General features: G+C 41.1%; 1 protein-coding gene across 1 annotated transcript in view; it reads left to right on the top strand.

Annotated features, from left to right (window-relative positions):
• The window catches only part of ank1a (ankyrin 1, erythrocytic a), an 85600-nt gene that overhangs the window by 32426 nt on the left and 38637 nt on the right, over positions 1–14537 (top strand). Inside the window, 1 exon segment of the mRNA XM_080892893.1 lies at positions 756–848. Within this exon segment, the coding sequence (XP_080749019.1) occupies positions 756–848 (93 nt within the window).

Genomic DNA, 14537 nt, shown 5'->3' with positions numbered 1-14537 from the left:
TTTCCTAAATTACTTTTGGCTGAGCCACTCTTGCTGTTTCACACCTTTGTGGATTTACTGATGTATCTGTGTTAATGTGGAGGCACTCACACTGTCATTGGTGTCTTTATGTTATTTTTCTTTCTGTGCTTAAGATTGCTCGGTGTCTTTTCCTGTGGTGTTGTGTTGTACGGCACATACTCTGTGTGGTTACGCATTTCTATATGAACATTCAGGGTAAGTACACTGCAGTTTTGTCCCGGTGCCACTCGCACAAGTGTGATATGAAGGAATCCCGACTCACTCCGGTGTGTAAGTTGCAGCTCTCCCACAGTGACGCACTCGATCCATCTGTGAGCCAAAAGCCACCAACACCAGACCCACCTCCATCGCCATCATAGCGGTGTTGCCTACCTCCCACCTCGTGTCGTGCTACATCTCGCTCATACCACTCATTGTAACCTGGCCTATTTCCCACAGGGGAGTTCTTTCCTGGGGTTGGGGTGGGGTTTGACAAGCAAGGTGGGATGGGATAGGTTGGGGCAGGGTGGGGTTGGTTTCCTCGTCCTCCTCTCGCTCCACCTAGTTTTCTCTCCGTGTCTCAATTTGATGTTCACCTGTTCCTCCTCCTGAATCTTTTGATCATTTCCTTGTCATTGTTTTCTGTCCGTGCTGCTTCTCCTCCTCTACCCTCCCTCTTCCTTTCTGTCTCTCCATCTCTGCTTCTCACTGCTGCGATTAACCGGGCTCTGTCTTTATGTCGTATGTCCTTTTAGGCCCACGCCGTGCATCGCTGGCTAATCGATCAGGACAGTAGTGTGAGCTCTGAGATGCCGGATGGCCAAGGAGTATGGCACTATGATGATGAAGTAAATATCTGCAACACGTATATCTGGCTTTTCCTCTTTCTTTATATCTATATGTATATATTATGTATTTATGACAAATGTTGTATCTGTCACTTAAAGTTTGTGTCACTGTTGTTGCTCTGCTGTTGTTGTTGTTTTTTATCTTTATCTCTCTTGTTTCTTTTTGTGATGTGTTGCTTTATGGTACTGTAGTTCTGATTCCTTTGACTTTCTAGTGTTGCCGTTGTGATGTGAGCTGATTCAGTCAGGTGTCGTGGGATCAGGCTGGAGCTTTTTCTTTGTTCCTGTCTTTGCTTGACGTATCGTACTAACGTGCTGTTCCTAATTTATTTGATTTGGTTTGTTATTGTTTTTGCGTTCCTTCTTTTCAGTTAAACGTAATACATATAACCTTAGTGTGTATTTGTGTGGATATTAATCTGGATATCGTCTCTGTGATTTCTCTGAAATTAATGTTCTCAAGCAGCATATTACAAGACAAGAGTCCACGGGGAAAATATAGCTTTGATGTACTTTTAAAATGCTTCATACGAGTTACAAATAGGTATGCGCTTCCTGCTATGGAAAAAAAAGTACTTTGCACAACAGTTCACAGTAGAGATAACAGACAACAGTCCAAGTATTTTTCCTGTGGGTTCTTCTGATTTCTAAAATATGCTTGTGTCATTCTGTGTTCGTGTTTAGGGTTAGTTTAAAGTTCGTGTGGGTGTGTGTGAGAGCGAGAGTGCGGGGATGTGCTTTGGAGTTGATCTCTTTGTCCTGTGAGTTTGTGTGCATGCTTTTCCGTCCTTGCATGGCTTCGATCTGTGTATTAGAAGAAAGTCTGAATGTCTGTCCTGTGATGTTCCTGTTAAGTGCTGTCAGTGTTGTGGTCTTGCCTGGTTGCCTGCCTTTGCCCGTGCCTTTGATGTGTCAGTGTTGTGTATTGTGTCTGTGCGTATTTTATGTGTCACTATGTTTGTCATGTGCTGTTCCTGTGTTTTGTCTGTTTTTATCTGTTTAAACAGTCTGGGATAGGTTTGCCCAAGGTGTTATTGCACCACATCTAGTAGATGATCTTGAATCCGTTGTCCCTTGTTGGAGGAAAGATCATCTAAGTGCAATAAGGCTGCTGGGAAACTTGCTCCAGACGACTCTTGCCCCTGATGATTTCCCCTCAGATCCTAGCTCCCCCTTGCTCCCGTGTGAAATTCCTAAAGCTATTCTCCTTACCTCCATATTGCTCCCAAACACTTTGGAGCACTATTGGGTTACCCTTCACAGAAACCCAGTTAAACTTTTCTCATCTTACACAGTTAAGTACGTAAACCATTTGGAAGTGCAGCGACTTAAGAACAAATATATTTAAAAAAACAAGGTGAGCTGAGCACATTGAACAGCGTCAAGAAAACACACCATCATGAAAAGCAGCCCAGCATACAACAATATGGAGTCCTTCCCTTGGTTATGCTCTTGAATGCGTGTGCACTGGCCAGTTGTATTTTTCGTTTATTGTTTTGAATGTTCTTTTATCTTTTGTTTGAATGTGTGAAAGCTGATATTTTATTTATTTATTTCTCTCTGTCACAGCTAGAAATATATTGTTAGGTTTGTAGTCATTGTCCATATAGCGTTGCATTTATCTGGTTATAAATATTACCACTTTGGAAAAACCCTGATGGCTTACGTAAACATAATAATCATCAAGTGGGTTGTACAATAAAGAGTTCCTAAGTCTTTTTGGGAAGGGTTAGTGTGATTGCTGGCTGTAAGAATGAACATTTAAGCACCTGTTACCTGAGTAAAAGTCTTCTCACGTGCCCTTAGCTATTGCAGCAGAGGAAAGCAGTAGTGGCATAAACCAAGCTCCTGCAAAAAGATGTCTGCTTCCCACTTATCAGTCTCTAACACTGTAGGTCTGAAAATGTAATAAAACTGACAAAATCTAACAAAGCAACAAATGTGAGGATTTTGATTATTCAGGTTCTAAACAATTAGTTTGTTTTAATCATAGACAATATACATAAAAGTCCAATAGAAAAAACTCATTTTTGCATCTTGGCCACTGCTATGATGATTTTTAGGAGTCAGGAATTCTGGCAAGCTAACACATAAAGCTTTATTAGCGATTTGCATCCATATAGATCTTGTAACTGCATGTGATGATCATCACACAGACAAAAATATATACAAATAAACATCCAAATATAATAATAAAATTTCACTAGCCAAAAGTGGAGCACTCATGTGCAATTAAAGATATAGCAAACAATAAATCTGGCCAGGTCATTGCATCAAAAGGCACTAAAAGACACCAAAACCTTGAAAAGGTCCAGTTCAGCGATTCCATAGTTAGTGAAGAAGCCTATCAGAAGCCTCACAGCTTCAGTCATCTTTGCTAGCATCTGCGTGTTTGTCAGAACAGCCACTCATCTATTATTGCACACTTTAAGAACGAATTTTAAGCCTGTAAAAAAAGGCCAAACTGTAAACACATTTCTGCTGTTATGTTGGGCCTTATAACATCGGTCTGAGTCTCGTTTGGAGGACATTTGAAAAACTGTCTTAAACATAAATGCAAAGAAGAGAAATCAGAATTCAGAATCAGACTCACAGCTACAATAGGTTAACTTGTTTAGTGCTAAACATGACATAAAGTCTTTCTCACAGTTTGGCTACAAGCAGCTTCTTTTTTCCCCCCAGTTTTGTTTTTGTAAAGCTTTGCTGGTGTGTAAAAATAATTCTTGCAACTGAACAACCAGCCAATGAAATGTAAAGACTTTTTACATTCTGGGTGAACCTGAATAACTGCTTCTTTTATGCAAATACTTCACAATTAGCAGTGAACTGGACGTGTGTCATATATTGAAATCATAGTAACTTTGTTTTATGACCTGGTCAGACCTAGTTTTAGCACATGTTTAATCAGTAGAACCAAAGCTACAAAAATGAATGAACCTACATTGTATATTGCTGCAAGCTCACTCCAGCTAGTTTTGTTCATAGCTGTCACCCCAAATAAGTCCAAAAGCATTAAGCAGCATCATGCAGATTGGCTTGGTGATATAAAACTCAGACAGGTCCCACAAACCATGACTCTTACCCTGAGCTGATGTAATTTACAAAAAATCCAGCCCTTCATCCAGTGCTCCACCCTACCCTGCCCCCTCCTGTACACAGATTTGTGTAAAGCCCCAACCCTTGTGCCACCATTGATAGGGCTGGGCTGGGCCGGGCTGGAGAATATCCCTTATCATCCCACAGCTCTAATTACCCCTCAGTGAGTCCTTGGAGACAGATGCTCAGAGAGCCAAGCCCCATTCGTCACAGTACGGCTGCATTGTAGATTTAATATGAAATAAAGCAAACTATCACACCCTGCTCTGTCACATAAATTCTCCTCCGTCTCAGTTTCTTTTTTCCAGCTGCTCCCTGGCCCACTGTAGATGTAGACTACATTAGGAAGCCCATTCATATCCAGCCACCAGCAGTTGGCTGTAATTTGTTTCGGCTAGGGGGGCAGAGTGTAATTTACATGTGAAAGGCCATGGCGCATTCAAATATTGTAACTCTGGTTTTTGTCCCAGGGTTACTGATACCAGCTTCACAGAATTCAGATTAAAGGTTTACTGCTTTTGTGCCAGACTGCAGAAGTCGTGTAATGTCTCAGTTGGCCTCAGCCCAACGTTAAAGAGGAGACAGGAGAGCAGGACTCTCCTCGTCTTGCTGACCCATTAGGAACTGATCATTTCTGGCTTTTTGCTATAGTGAGATCCCTCACGGGAACAATCTGGCCTGTAAAGAATGATTTCAGTGGAGCCATACTAAGCTAGGTCACTGAATATGTATGTCCCTCATCCAATCTTTTATAAATCAAAATGTTGTTTCCATTCTACGTAAGTGTAAACATACATTTCTGACATGATAACCTTAAGGCTGAACTTTTAAAGATTTAATGAAGCCAGGACCAGATGTCTCTTTCTGCTCACACGTTTTTTAAAACTTCTTTTTTTAGCTTAACCCCACAATATTACACTCCTCTGTTTATGGGATTATTTGCCTTCAAATGATGACTTCCATAACTCAAATACCTTTACCCACTACTTCTTTTATATACTTTTTTTTTTTTTACATTGGTTGGACTTTCCAACTGCACTATTTGTTTTTGTTTGTGTCCATTTAAACCCAAAGGCATCTTAGATATCATCACCACTATTTATATGTATCCTTACCTGACAAAAAGACATTGAGAAAGAGAATGTGAGCAACAATTAATGTGCATGCATGCGTGCATGTGCATGTGTTTAAGATGAATGTGCAGAGTGCATGGTTAAAGGTGGAAGTATACTCCAAAAAGAAAATGCCCGCTGAAAGCCCTCTGAATTCAACAGTTTGTTAGATACTTTATGCTTTTATACACAGGAGGTGTAATGGTGGGCTTCCCCGTCCTCAACATGTACCCATATTCTTACTTCCACACTGTCTGCATTATCAGTGATGAAGACCTGGTGACCTGCCTAAAAATAGTTCCAGCAGAGAAAGACTGAAATAAAAAGTGAAAAAGTGAAATACATATATATACGTTAACAATGGCCAGGATACATCGCCTCAGTGTTTCACAGACAGAATCTCCCTGTTTGACATTTTCATGTGAACCCCGTGAATGTTCAGCGCAGACCAGGGGAGGAAATCCAGTCTCTCTGCTCTCTACACCAGTGATATTCAGTCATTTTCATATGGTTTCATTTGAATTTACAAACAGGTAAAACAGGCTATAGCTATACCTCGACAGCTTTTAATCACAAGGAAGTAAATAAGATGCTCAAACAAATTCAGACACTCTAAGTGCATTTTGTTATGCAGCATTTTATTTTCATTCATTCATCACCATAAAAATATCTTAATAAACACAGTAGATTGTGTCATTAAATCAGTTCCCGTTATTGTAAAACAGTCTCTTCCTGTATTTTAGCTTAGGCCAACTCTACCAGAAGTTCAAATTAAAGAGCCAAAAAAAAGTGATTTGACTTACAGATATCTGGTTTAAATTTCAGAATAAAGTTGTTTATAAGTACAAGTTCTGAAGTTCTGATTTCTGACTCATTTCTGATGTTTATGGCCACCTCAACCTGGTTCTTCAGAAAAAGGCAAAACGAGCTTGATGGAAATTTGTGTCTGCCTTGGGCCCCTAATGGTTTGGGCAGAGTTGCATATCTGCCACATTTGATTGTACATCCAGGTTTAAATGCACTCACCCTACTTTAATTACCAGCATCTCTCAACACCCCCAAATGTTGTAAGAAAATATATAAACATCTAAACTTCCCTACAAACATTGTTTGATGATACGTTGCACGACATTGTTCAGTTTGAGTATACCGCTGCCCGAATTGAATGCTTGCATTATGGAAGGTTGCTGTGAGCTACGTACACCCCTCAGCCACAACATTAAAGCTACTGACAGGAGAAAGAAATATCAATACTTCAGTTTCGGGAAAATGCGTCTCCTTTTGCTTTTATGCAGATCTTACTTAAATATATGCCACCAACTGTCCACTTGTACCAAGCAGAGCCCATATGGCAATGGCAGCAGCATTTCCCAGCAGAACGCTGACCTCTGCCGCAGCCTAAAAATGAACAGGAATTAAAGTTAGGACCGAGAACCCCAAGTATTGACCTAGCTTCAAGCTTCCGAGATCCTAATCCAACTAATTATCCCCAGGAACGTCAGAACAAGCCGAATACAAAAAGGCCACAACCCATAACCCACAGGATCCAAATGATCAGCTGCCAACATCCCAGTGCCTGGCACAGCAGACACCCCCAGAGGTCCTGTGGACCCGTTTTGGCAGTATGATGGGGGCTGACACAATATTAGGCAGGTGGTGGTTTTAATGTTGTGGTTGATTGGGGTATGTGTGTGTGCTGAATGAAAAGGGTGTGTGCACCTGCATGTAATGCGCTGTGGGTGAAAGTGTGTGTGTGTGTGTGTGTGTGTGTGTGTGTGTGTGTGGTGTTAATTGATGCAGGTATTTCTATGAGTGTGTGAGTGTTTGGATCTGTAAATGTAAGGCAGTGCTAAAGTTGTTGAGTAGAGGCAGCTGAGTGATTGACTCCAGCTTTAAAAGACTTCTTTGGACTCCACTTGCACTGATTGATAAGAGCGTCTCCCTTAATTGCAACATCTGTCCCCAGAGGCAAGATATTAAATGCTGAAGTGGAAAACGACATGATAGACACATCAAATATGTATTCATTTTTTAATCAAGAGCAGCCTGTGTATTTGGGTATGAATGGGTCATTTACTGCTGTTGGCAGTCGCTCCACCAGTTTAGTTTCAATAACACAGGAAGTTTATGCATATAGAGTTGTGGGTGTCTGACTCAGCAAAGCAATGCAGATTATGCTGTCATACTGTCAACAAGACTGTGCAACAAATGAAGATGTTGTGCACAAATCCACTGCAGCACAGACTCACTGACGCTCCCAAGGCGTGTTTATTTATCACCGGACCCCTTTGTTTCCGCTTTGTTGCGCACCTCTTGCTCTTTCCACTCGTCTCCTCTTTCATCTTTGGATTCTTTGCTGCTTCCTCTCTCTGGGGTGAGGAATGGGACTGATGGTGCAAGGCAAACCGAAAACGAATGTTTGGAAATGTCACTGTCCCTGTACAAATGTTAATGACATGCTACAAGACCTAGACCGGTTTAAAACATACCCCAGTGCAGAAAGACACGGGCAGTCACTGTGTGCCTCCATTTGCATATAATCCTTTTTAAAGTGTATTAATAAATTATTTTGTAATTCTACTTTTTTCAGTCATACATTAACTGAACTCATTTGGCTGAGTTTGGTCCTTTTGTTATGTAACCATCTGACATACCAGGAAATTAAATGGAAAACAGAAGAAGATATTGCAGTAACAGTCTAGCTAGGTAGCTGTCACAACAGTGTAGTAACTATGCAGTTACCACATAAACAATATACAAAGTTTGTTAAAGATAAATTTCCGAAAAGTAACCTGCTGATTTGAACGGTATTTATGTCTTTGTATGAGTTAGCTGATTAATAACAAGAAATTGCCCTCTTATTATTGTTTTTATTATTTTAAAAATGGCTTTAGTTTAGTTTGCCTACATAAAAGAAAAATGAAACTCTTATTGTCACATTGTAACCTTCATCAAGAAAGCTCTAAAATAATTAGACATTAAAGACAGAAGCTAAGTAACAATAAAATGTTATGTAGTGTTTTACTTCTTGCTCTGCTTCTCTTTCTCAGAGGAACAATGGAGTTTATATTCTTCAGGGTCTTACAATCTTATTGCATTATGCCCAACTTAAATTGAGTTAAATCAGCATTGGAAGGTGAACTCGTCGTCCTGGTGGGGTTCATATCTTGTAGTTTCAGGACAGTACATTAGTTCTGAATAGAGTTTAAAAACTCAGGCCACTTCACCTCTATGTCTATTAATCAGACTGATTGAATTATGGTCTGGCTGCTCGGATTCTGTCTGAGGCTGACTCAAACCCAGTAGTGAGTGATGGTCAAGATGCTTTATTTTCTCAGCAAGAGCTCCGGCACTGCGTACATACAAAACAAGAGAGGGAGACATGGAGAGTTGTGAAGACATATATTCTCTCCACAGTGATTCTCTTTCTCTCGCCTCGTGCACATCCTCCCTCTGTATTTCCCTGACTCTACTTGTCCACTTATGAAGATTAATAGGAGCCCGGTCCTGTGCTGACATATTGCGGCTGTCATTCTTCTCTATTGCTTTCATCTTTTCTGCTATCCTTCCTCGAGTATTTCTAACTTCCTGTTTTTTGTCTTCCACAGGTCAGTCTGGCTTTGTCACATTGAGGCGCATGTGCGTTTGTTCAGGTGACCGTACGTCTGACTATGTATGTATATGAGCGTGAGCTACCTATGCTGAATTAAATAGCTCTTTTCTCAGTTCAGAAGCCAGGCAAGCTTAATGTGTGGAAGTGCTGAAGTACAGGATAAGCCACTGAATGTGTGTGTTTTGTGTGTGTACTTGTGGGTGTGTATGAGAGAGAGAGACTGTAAGGTTTTTGCCAAGGCTGCAGTATCAGCCCAACCCACCTCATCCCTGATATGAAGCTGCTACTGGCCAAAGCTGCAGAGCATTGTGCTGCCACTAGAGGGGCATTACAGCATTCTGAACCTGTGCAACCTTACATAGAAATAGCATTATGTTGGAATTCAAAGAGAATATGGTATAGAGTTTTGTCATTATGACTGATAATGCACGTGTTTTCTGCTTTGAAAATGTTGCCTTCAGAGAATGCATTTTGTTATTTTTACTTAAAGATTTTTTTTTCTTCTTTTTTTCCAAATGAATCCTCTCCGGTTTCCACCAGTATAGTTCCTACTGCTATTGCTACTTCATATGTTTGATCCTAAAATGCTAACTTTAGGTCTGTGATGTGAAATAGTGAGAATAGGTACAGACTACAGTGTGTGGCTTTTTTTCTTTACAGTTTTTTTTCTCTCTGATCACTGTTCTCTGAAGCATCAGGACACGGGCAATAAACCACCACAAGCACCACACGTGGACAGTCGCAACCCTTTATCCTGCAAACAAGAGGAGCGTGACACAGGGTGCAGAGGGCATGTCTGTCTCCAACTTAAATCAACCCTGTTACAAAACAGCAGTGTGGCCTGAACTCGACAATGACCTGAAATCACTCTCAGTTAGATCTCTGTCTCTTTAAGAGAATAAATAAGAATACATCTTTGTGCAAGGGTGTAAGAGTTACAGCCTAGATGGGGACTAAATGATTGATAACACAGCTTTAAAAACTCTCACCTGCATTAGAAATAAAGCACAGCAATGCTTTACATATATTTATCCTTGTTGAATCCTTCATGTGTTATTAGCTTTTAAAGGTTGAGGTCTATGTGACGAATCAAATGGGATCATTTTGTCTAAAATAAGGAAGTCCTAGAAAATGCCAGCGTAGAGGACATAAAGATCAAATTGTTTGGAAATCACCTATATTGGATGGGCCATGTTTGCCGCATGGATGATGACTGGCCAATCAAACCCTGATAAATGGGCAGCTGGCTGAAGGGACAAGAAAAGTTGGTCGGCCACTAGTTCGCTATGAGGCCACCTGCAAGAGTGCTCTTACAGATTTAAGCTGTATGGTTAGTACCGGTAAGCAGAACAGGTGAGTTCTGACCCACAACATCTGTCACACAGTTGACTTAAAAAGGAAGAAAAGTCTTGCAGGAAAGCCTGCAAAGCACCATAATCAAAAATCCTACTATAATACCTCATAAACTATTGACTACTTGATTGTCTTACTGTGTCATGAGTAACAATGACACTTTTAAGCTGACTGCACCTGCTGAGAAAAACTCAGGTGGGTCTCATCACTCACTTAATTCTGCCACACCTTTGGGGAAAAAGTCTTATCAACAAGGATCTGAGAGGTTATCATTCTTCCCCTCATATAATTTGCGTTACTCTCTGCTGGCTTGGCAAGAGTAGGCTGATGTTAGTACGCTTCTTGGAGAAGCATGGGATAATTTGTCATGTCTTCATGGGCATTAGTACTCGTTGTCCACTGCCTCAACATTCTTTTTCACTGGAGCTCTCGTCACTGTCCAAACTCAATTCTGTGGACAGCACAGACGTCCCACGTGATGTTTTTGCCCAGGTCACGGTCCAGTGGTACTGAGTAGTGTATAGCCTCCTTTCTGCCATGCCCCCTCCTTCATCTCTCCTACTAGCATTTATCTCTCTGCATGGTTTTGGCAGCGATGTGCTTTTCCCAGCATTTAGCCAGGAGAGGGAGAGAGGAGGGGAGAGGGAGAGAAAAGGAGGTCCTTTCAAGCGAGGAATGACGGACGCTTTATTAAAAGAGGCAGGGCCTTTTGAGAGCCTGGCCCCTCCGTGCTCCCCCCCACCCCTCCACCCCATGTGTCTGGCCCCATTGTCACTGGGCGGTGGCAGCAACCCCCCCACCGGGCGCTTTGTCACTGTAAGTCACCTCGCAGACTGAAACGGACCCACTCGGAAAAAACACACCCATTCGCCACAGTAACTCTGCACTATTCTGGTATTCTGCCTGGTCTTAGAAAAAAATTGATTGTCTGGCTGTCACAAAACATACAGGAGACACAGCGATGGGCGTGACATGCGGGCAAGCAGGGACAGGAGAAAGGAGGGATAAAGTTGGGGTGACACAGAGTGTCGGGGTGCAACAAATGTGAAAGGTGGAGGGGACAGAAGAGGTGGACAGCAGAGCAGAGTGTGATGGAAGACCGAAAAAGGGCACGAAACGGGTGGGGTACATGAGAAAAGTAAGGATAGTTCAAACTATGAGTGGAAATGGAGCCGAGAAGGAACACGGATGGAGGCAGGAAATCCACGGGCAGAGTGTGGGGGTGCCCATTTGTTTTCGGCTGCGTGTGAAATGTGTGTCCTTAGATACAGGCAGCATTCCTCCAGAGATAAACCCCTGGGCCCCCCATCCCCTCAACCCCCACCCTACCCAATATCTCCACCCACCATACTTACTCAAGTGTGTGTCTGGGCGTGTGTATATGTGTGTGTGAGTGGTTTTCGTGTTTACGTTGGATGGGGGTCTACGTGCCCTGTACCGCAGCACTTGCAGGGGGCAACAGAAAAGACAGCTGTGTGTTTGAGAGAAACAGAAAACGTAAGAAAGAGAGAGTGGAGGGCCAACAGGCATGCCAGTCAAGAGCGTCACTTTTGGAGTGAGTACACAGACTCTGCTGTTCTCTGTCTCACCTTCTTCTTGCTGCACTCGTACTGTATCTCTTGTCCTGTAACTATTCCTGTCTCTTCATATGACTGTATGTCTCTCTAATACTCGTTCTGCTGTCTTTTTTAATAGCATTTTGCTCCACTGTAAAATCATTGCATTTTCTCAGCTGTAATGCACCTGCCAGCGTTCCCTCTCTTAACCTTTCTACATCACACTGTGATGGTCGAGTACCTTTTTCTCGCTGGCTTTGCTCCCTGTTTTAAATCCTTTCCTTTCATATTTTCTTTATCTCACACATGAATATTGATGTATTGGTATTTGTTTCAGCTCATTTTATTCAGCACACGGCTCTTTCTGTTGGCTGTCTGTTTGCAAAGTGCCATTCTTATTCTCTGTCTGTCCACATTAACTGTTTGGGAGCGTTGTCTTCAGCGCTGCTTTCACTGCCTCTCCTTTTCAGTCCTGAACAGGGCCTTGTTTTTAAGAAGAGAAAAAGTAACACAAGTCCTGGAGGAGTAAACATTGATTCTGCTCATTGAGAATCTGATCTGTTCTTTATGGACTACACACCAGCTTCATGCGGTTTTAATCAAACATCTATAGAGGTGATTGAGTGCTAGAAAAACAGCCTATTTAGACGTGGGAGTGAGTTTGGTTGCTTGGGAGTATCTTTGAAAATTGTCATGCATGTGCACCCAAGATTAGTGTAAGTGCGTATACATGTGGGTGTGTGTCATGTTCTGTTTCCAACCTTAATCTTGTTTTTGACTTAATTTGTCTGTTTGATGTTCAGATTGTACCAGGATTAGCTGCGGTAAGTAAACCAGAGGTCGGTAAAACTGATTAGAGGGTCGGTTAATGAGAGCTTTAAGTGTGGCTTTCATGTGCTCACCCAGTGCAGGTAATGGCAACACAGGGCACAGACTCACAAGGCCTTACTACTTGAGTTCGTGTGCTTTTTTTGTGTTTCCTGGAGTTTATCTGCAGTAAAAGAAGAAGTGATTGTAAGAGTTTACTCTTGACGATGCAGCTTCTATGTGTAGTTTATTGGCGTGAGGATGAACTACAGATATAGTCACCATGCAATCAGTGAAGGTTAAACTTCTCAGAACCATCCACTGTCTGGAGGTTTTTTTTTTCCACTTCTATTAGTGTCTGTACAATTAGACCTTGCCAAAGTGAATTGCCAAATAGAAAAAGTAACTAATAAAGGGTAAATATATAAAGTAAAGTTGGGCTTTTATCCTCTCTGAGATCCAAGTCTTCATCAATGATGAAAAGAGACCCTGATCTGAATATAAAATTTGTGGAGTCTTGGCAATAAGGGAGCAAACATAGATGAATTTTAACTGACGTGTTTTAGTTAGAAAACTATTTGATTATATTCCAAAAGTCACTTTATTTTTCTTTATAATATAATATAATATAATATAATATAATATAATATAATATAATATAATATAATATAATATAATATATCATTAGGGGTAAGGCTATGTTTACTTACAAGTTTGATATTTTACTTAGCTAAAAGTACTCTATATTTTTAAAAATGAATTATGAAGAAGACCCATTTCTTGCTATCTCTAACTGCTACTTTTAACATCTAGAAAGCATTTTAATCAGCAGCTGGTTAAGATGTAAAAAATGTGTGGTTTTGCGCATCAGTAGTTTAATTTATGAGAAAAACATGAAGTCCATATAAAATTATTGCATATTTTATAGGTAAATTCAGGGAAAAGGCAGTAGTTACTATTACAGTCATATAAATGTGGTCAAGAAAGAAAAATACAATGTTTCCAGTTAAAAAAAATTAGGAGTTGTAATGTAAATGTAATTAAAAAAAAAGTGTAAAAGCCCAGCAAAAAAAACAAAACAAAAAACCTACAACATGAGGTTTACTGGGTTTCTGTAGCGATTGATTAAGCTGCAATACTGAAGCAATACTCAGTGTACAACAAAGATTTATACAAAGGCAGTTCTACAGTGGTAGATTTAAAAATAAATAAATATAGATATAGATATAATATATGTGTGTGTGTGTGTGTGTGTGTGTGTGTGTGTGTGTGTGTGTGTGTGTGTGTGTGTGTGTGTGTGTGTGTGTGTGTGTGTGTGTGTGTGTGTGTGTGTGTTTGCAATCAGTTGCAAAACCTATCGTCATCCTATGGCTTTCACTCCCTTTGTCCTCTGTCAAAAACATCACAATAACCATGGCAATAATAACCATGACAATCTCATCTACAAATGCAGAGGCTTCAGCAGGCCCAAATATAAAGGGACAATCATCGAGTTTGGCAGGGACAAACAGTGGGCTGTGGAGTGGGAGGGGGGGCTCGGAGTGTGAGAAAGTAAATAGTAAAAATGGGACAATACGCTTTGTCACATACAAGGAATATCCGCAGAGAGACAAATGATTGGACAGGGGGGCACATTTACATGCAGACTGACAGAGCTGAGTTGGGGAATGTAACAGCTTCATCCCAGTTGTGCCCCTCTCATTCGTTTCCTGTTAATGTGTCCAGAACCCAGCAGTCCTGAGGGTCTCCATCTGACAGACTCTGCACTTGCTACATCTCTTCAGACAGAAACAACCTGCTGCCTGCTCAAGCACTCCAGGCAGCCTGAGATCTAAAAGCAAAGAGGGAGAGCACAGAAAAAGGGACAGAGGGGGGAAAAAAAAGATTTTCTGAGCAAATGCAAGTCAGCAGAAAATACTGTTGAAATTGCTGTTTAAGCATTTTGCTTGGAATTTCCATATGTTTTTCAGTGTCCCCTGAAAATGTACAGAAACTCCCAGATTCCAGTGTTAGCCCAAACACATCGAGGCACTGAGTTTAGGAAGGGAAAAACACTAGACATCATCTAGAGTTTGGTGTGCTTACACAGTTCATGTTGTTTAAAGTTCAGGAAATTATTATTGCAAGAAAAGCAGTACTTGTGACACACTGA

The sequence above is a fragment of the Rhamphochromis sp. 'chilingali' genome (assembly GCF_963969265.1).
Source record: "Rhamphochromis sp. 'chilingali' genome assembly, chromosome: 10".
NCBI classification, from domain to species: Eukaryota; Metazoa; Chordata; class Actinopteri; order Cichliformes; family Cichlidae; genus Rhamphochromis; species Rhamphochromis sp. 'chilingali'.
The sequence above is the reverse complement of the archived record's forward strand: the minus strand, read 5'-3'. Positions and strand labels throughout refer to the sequence as shown.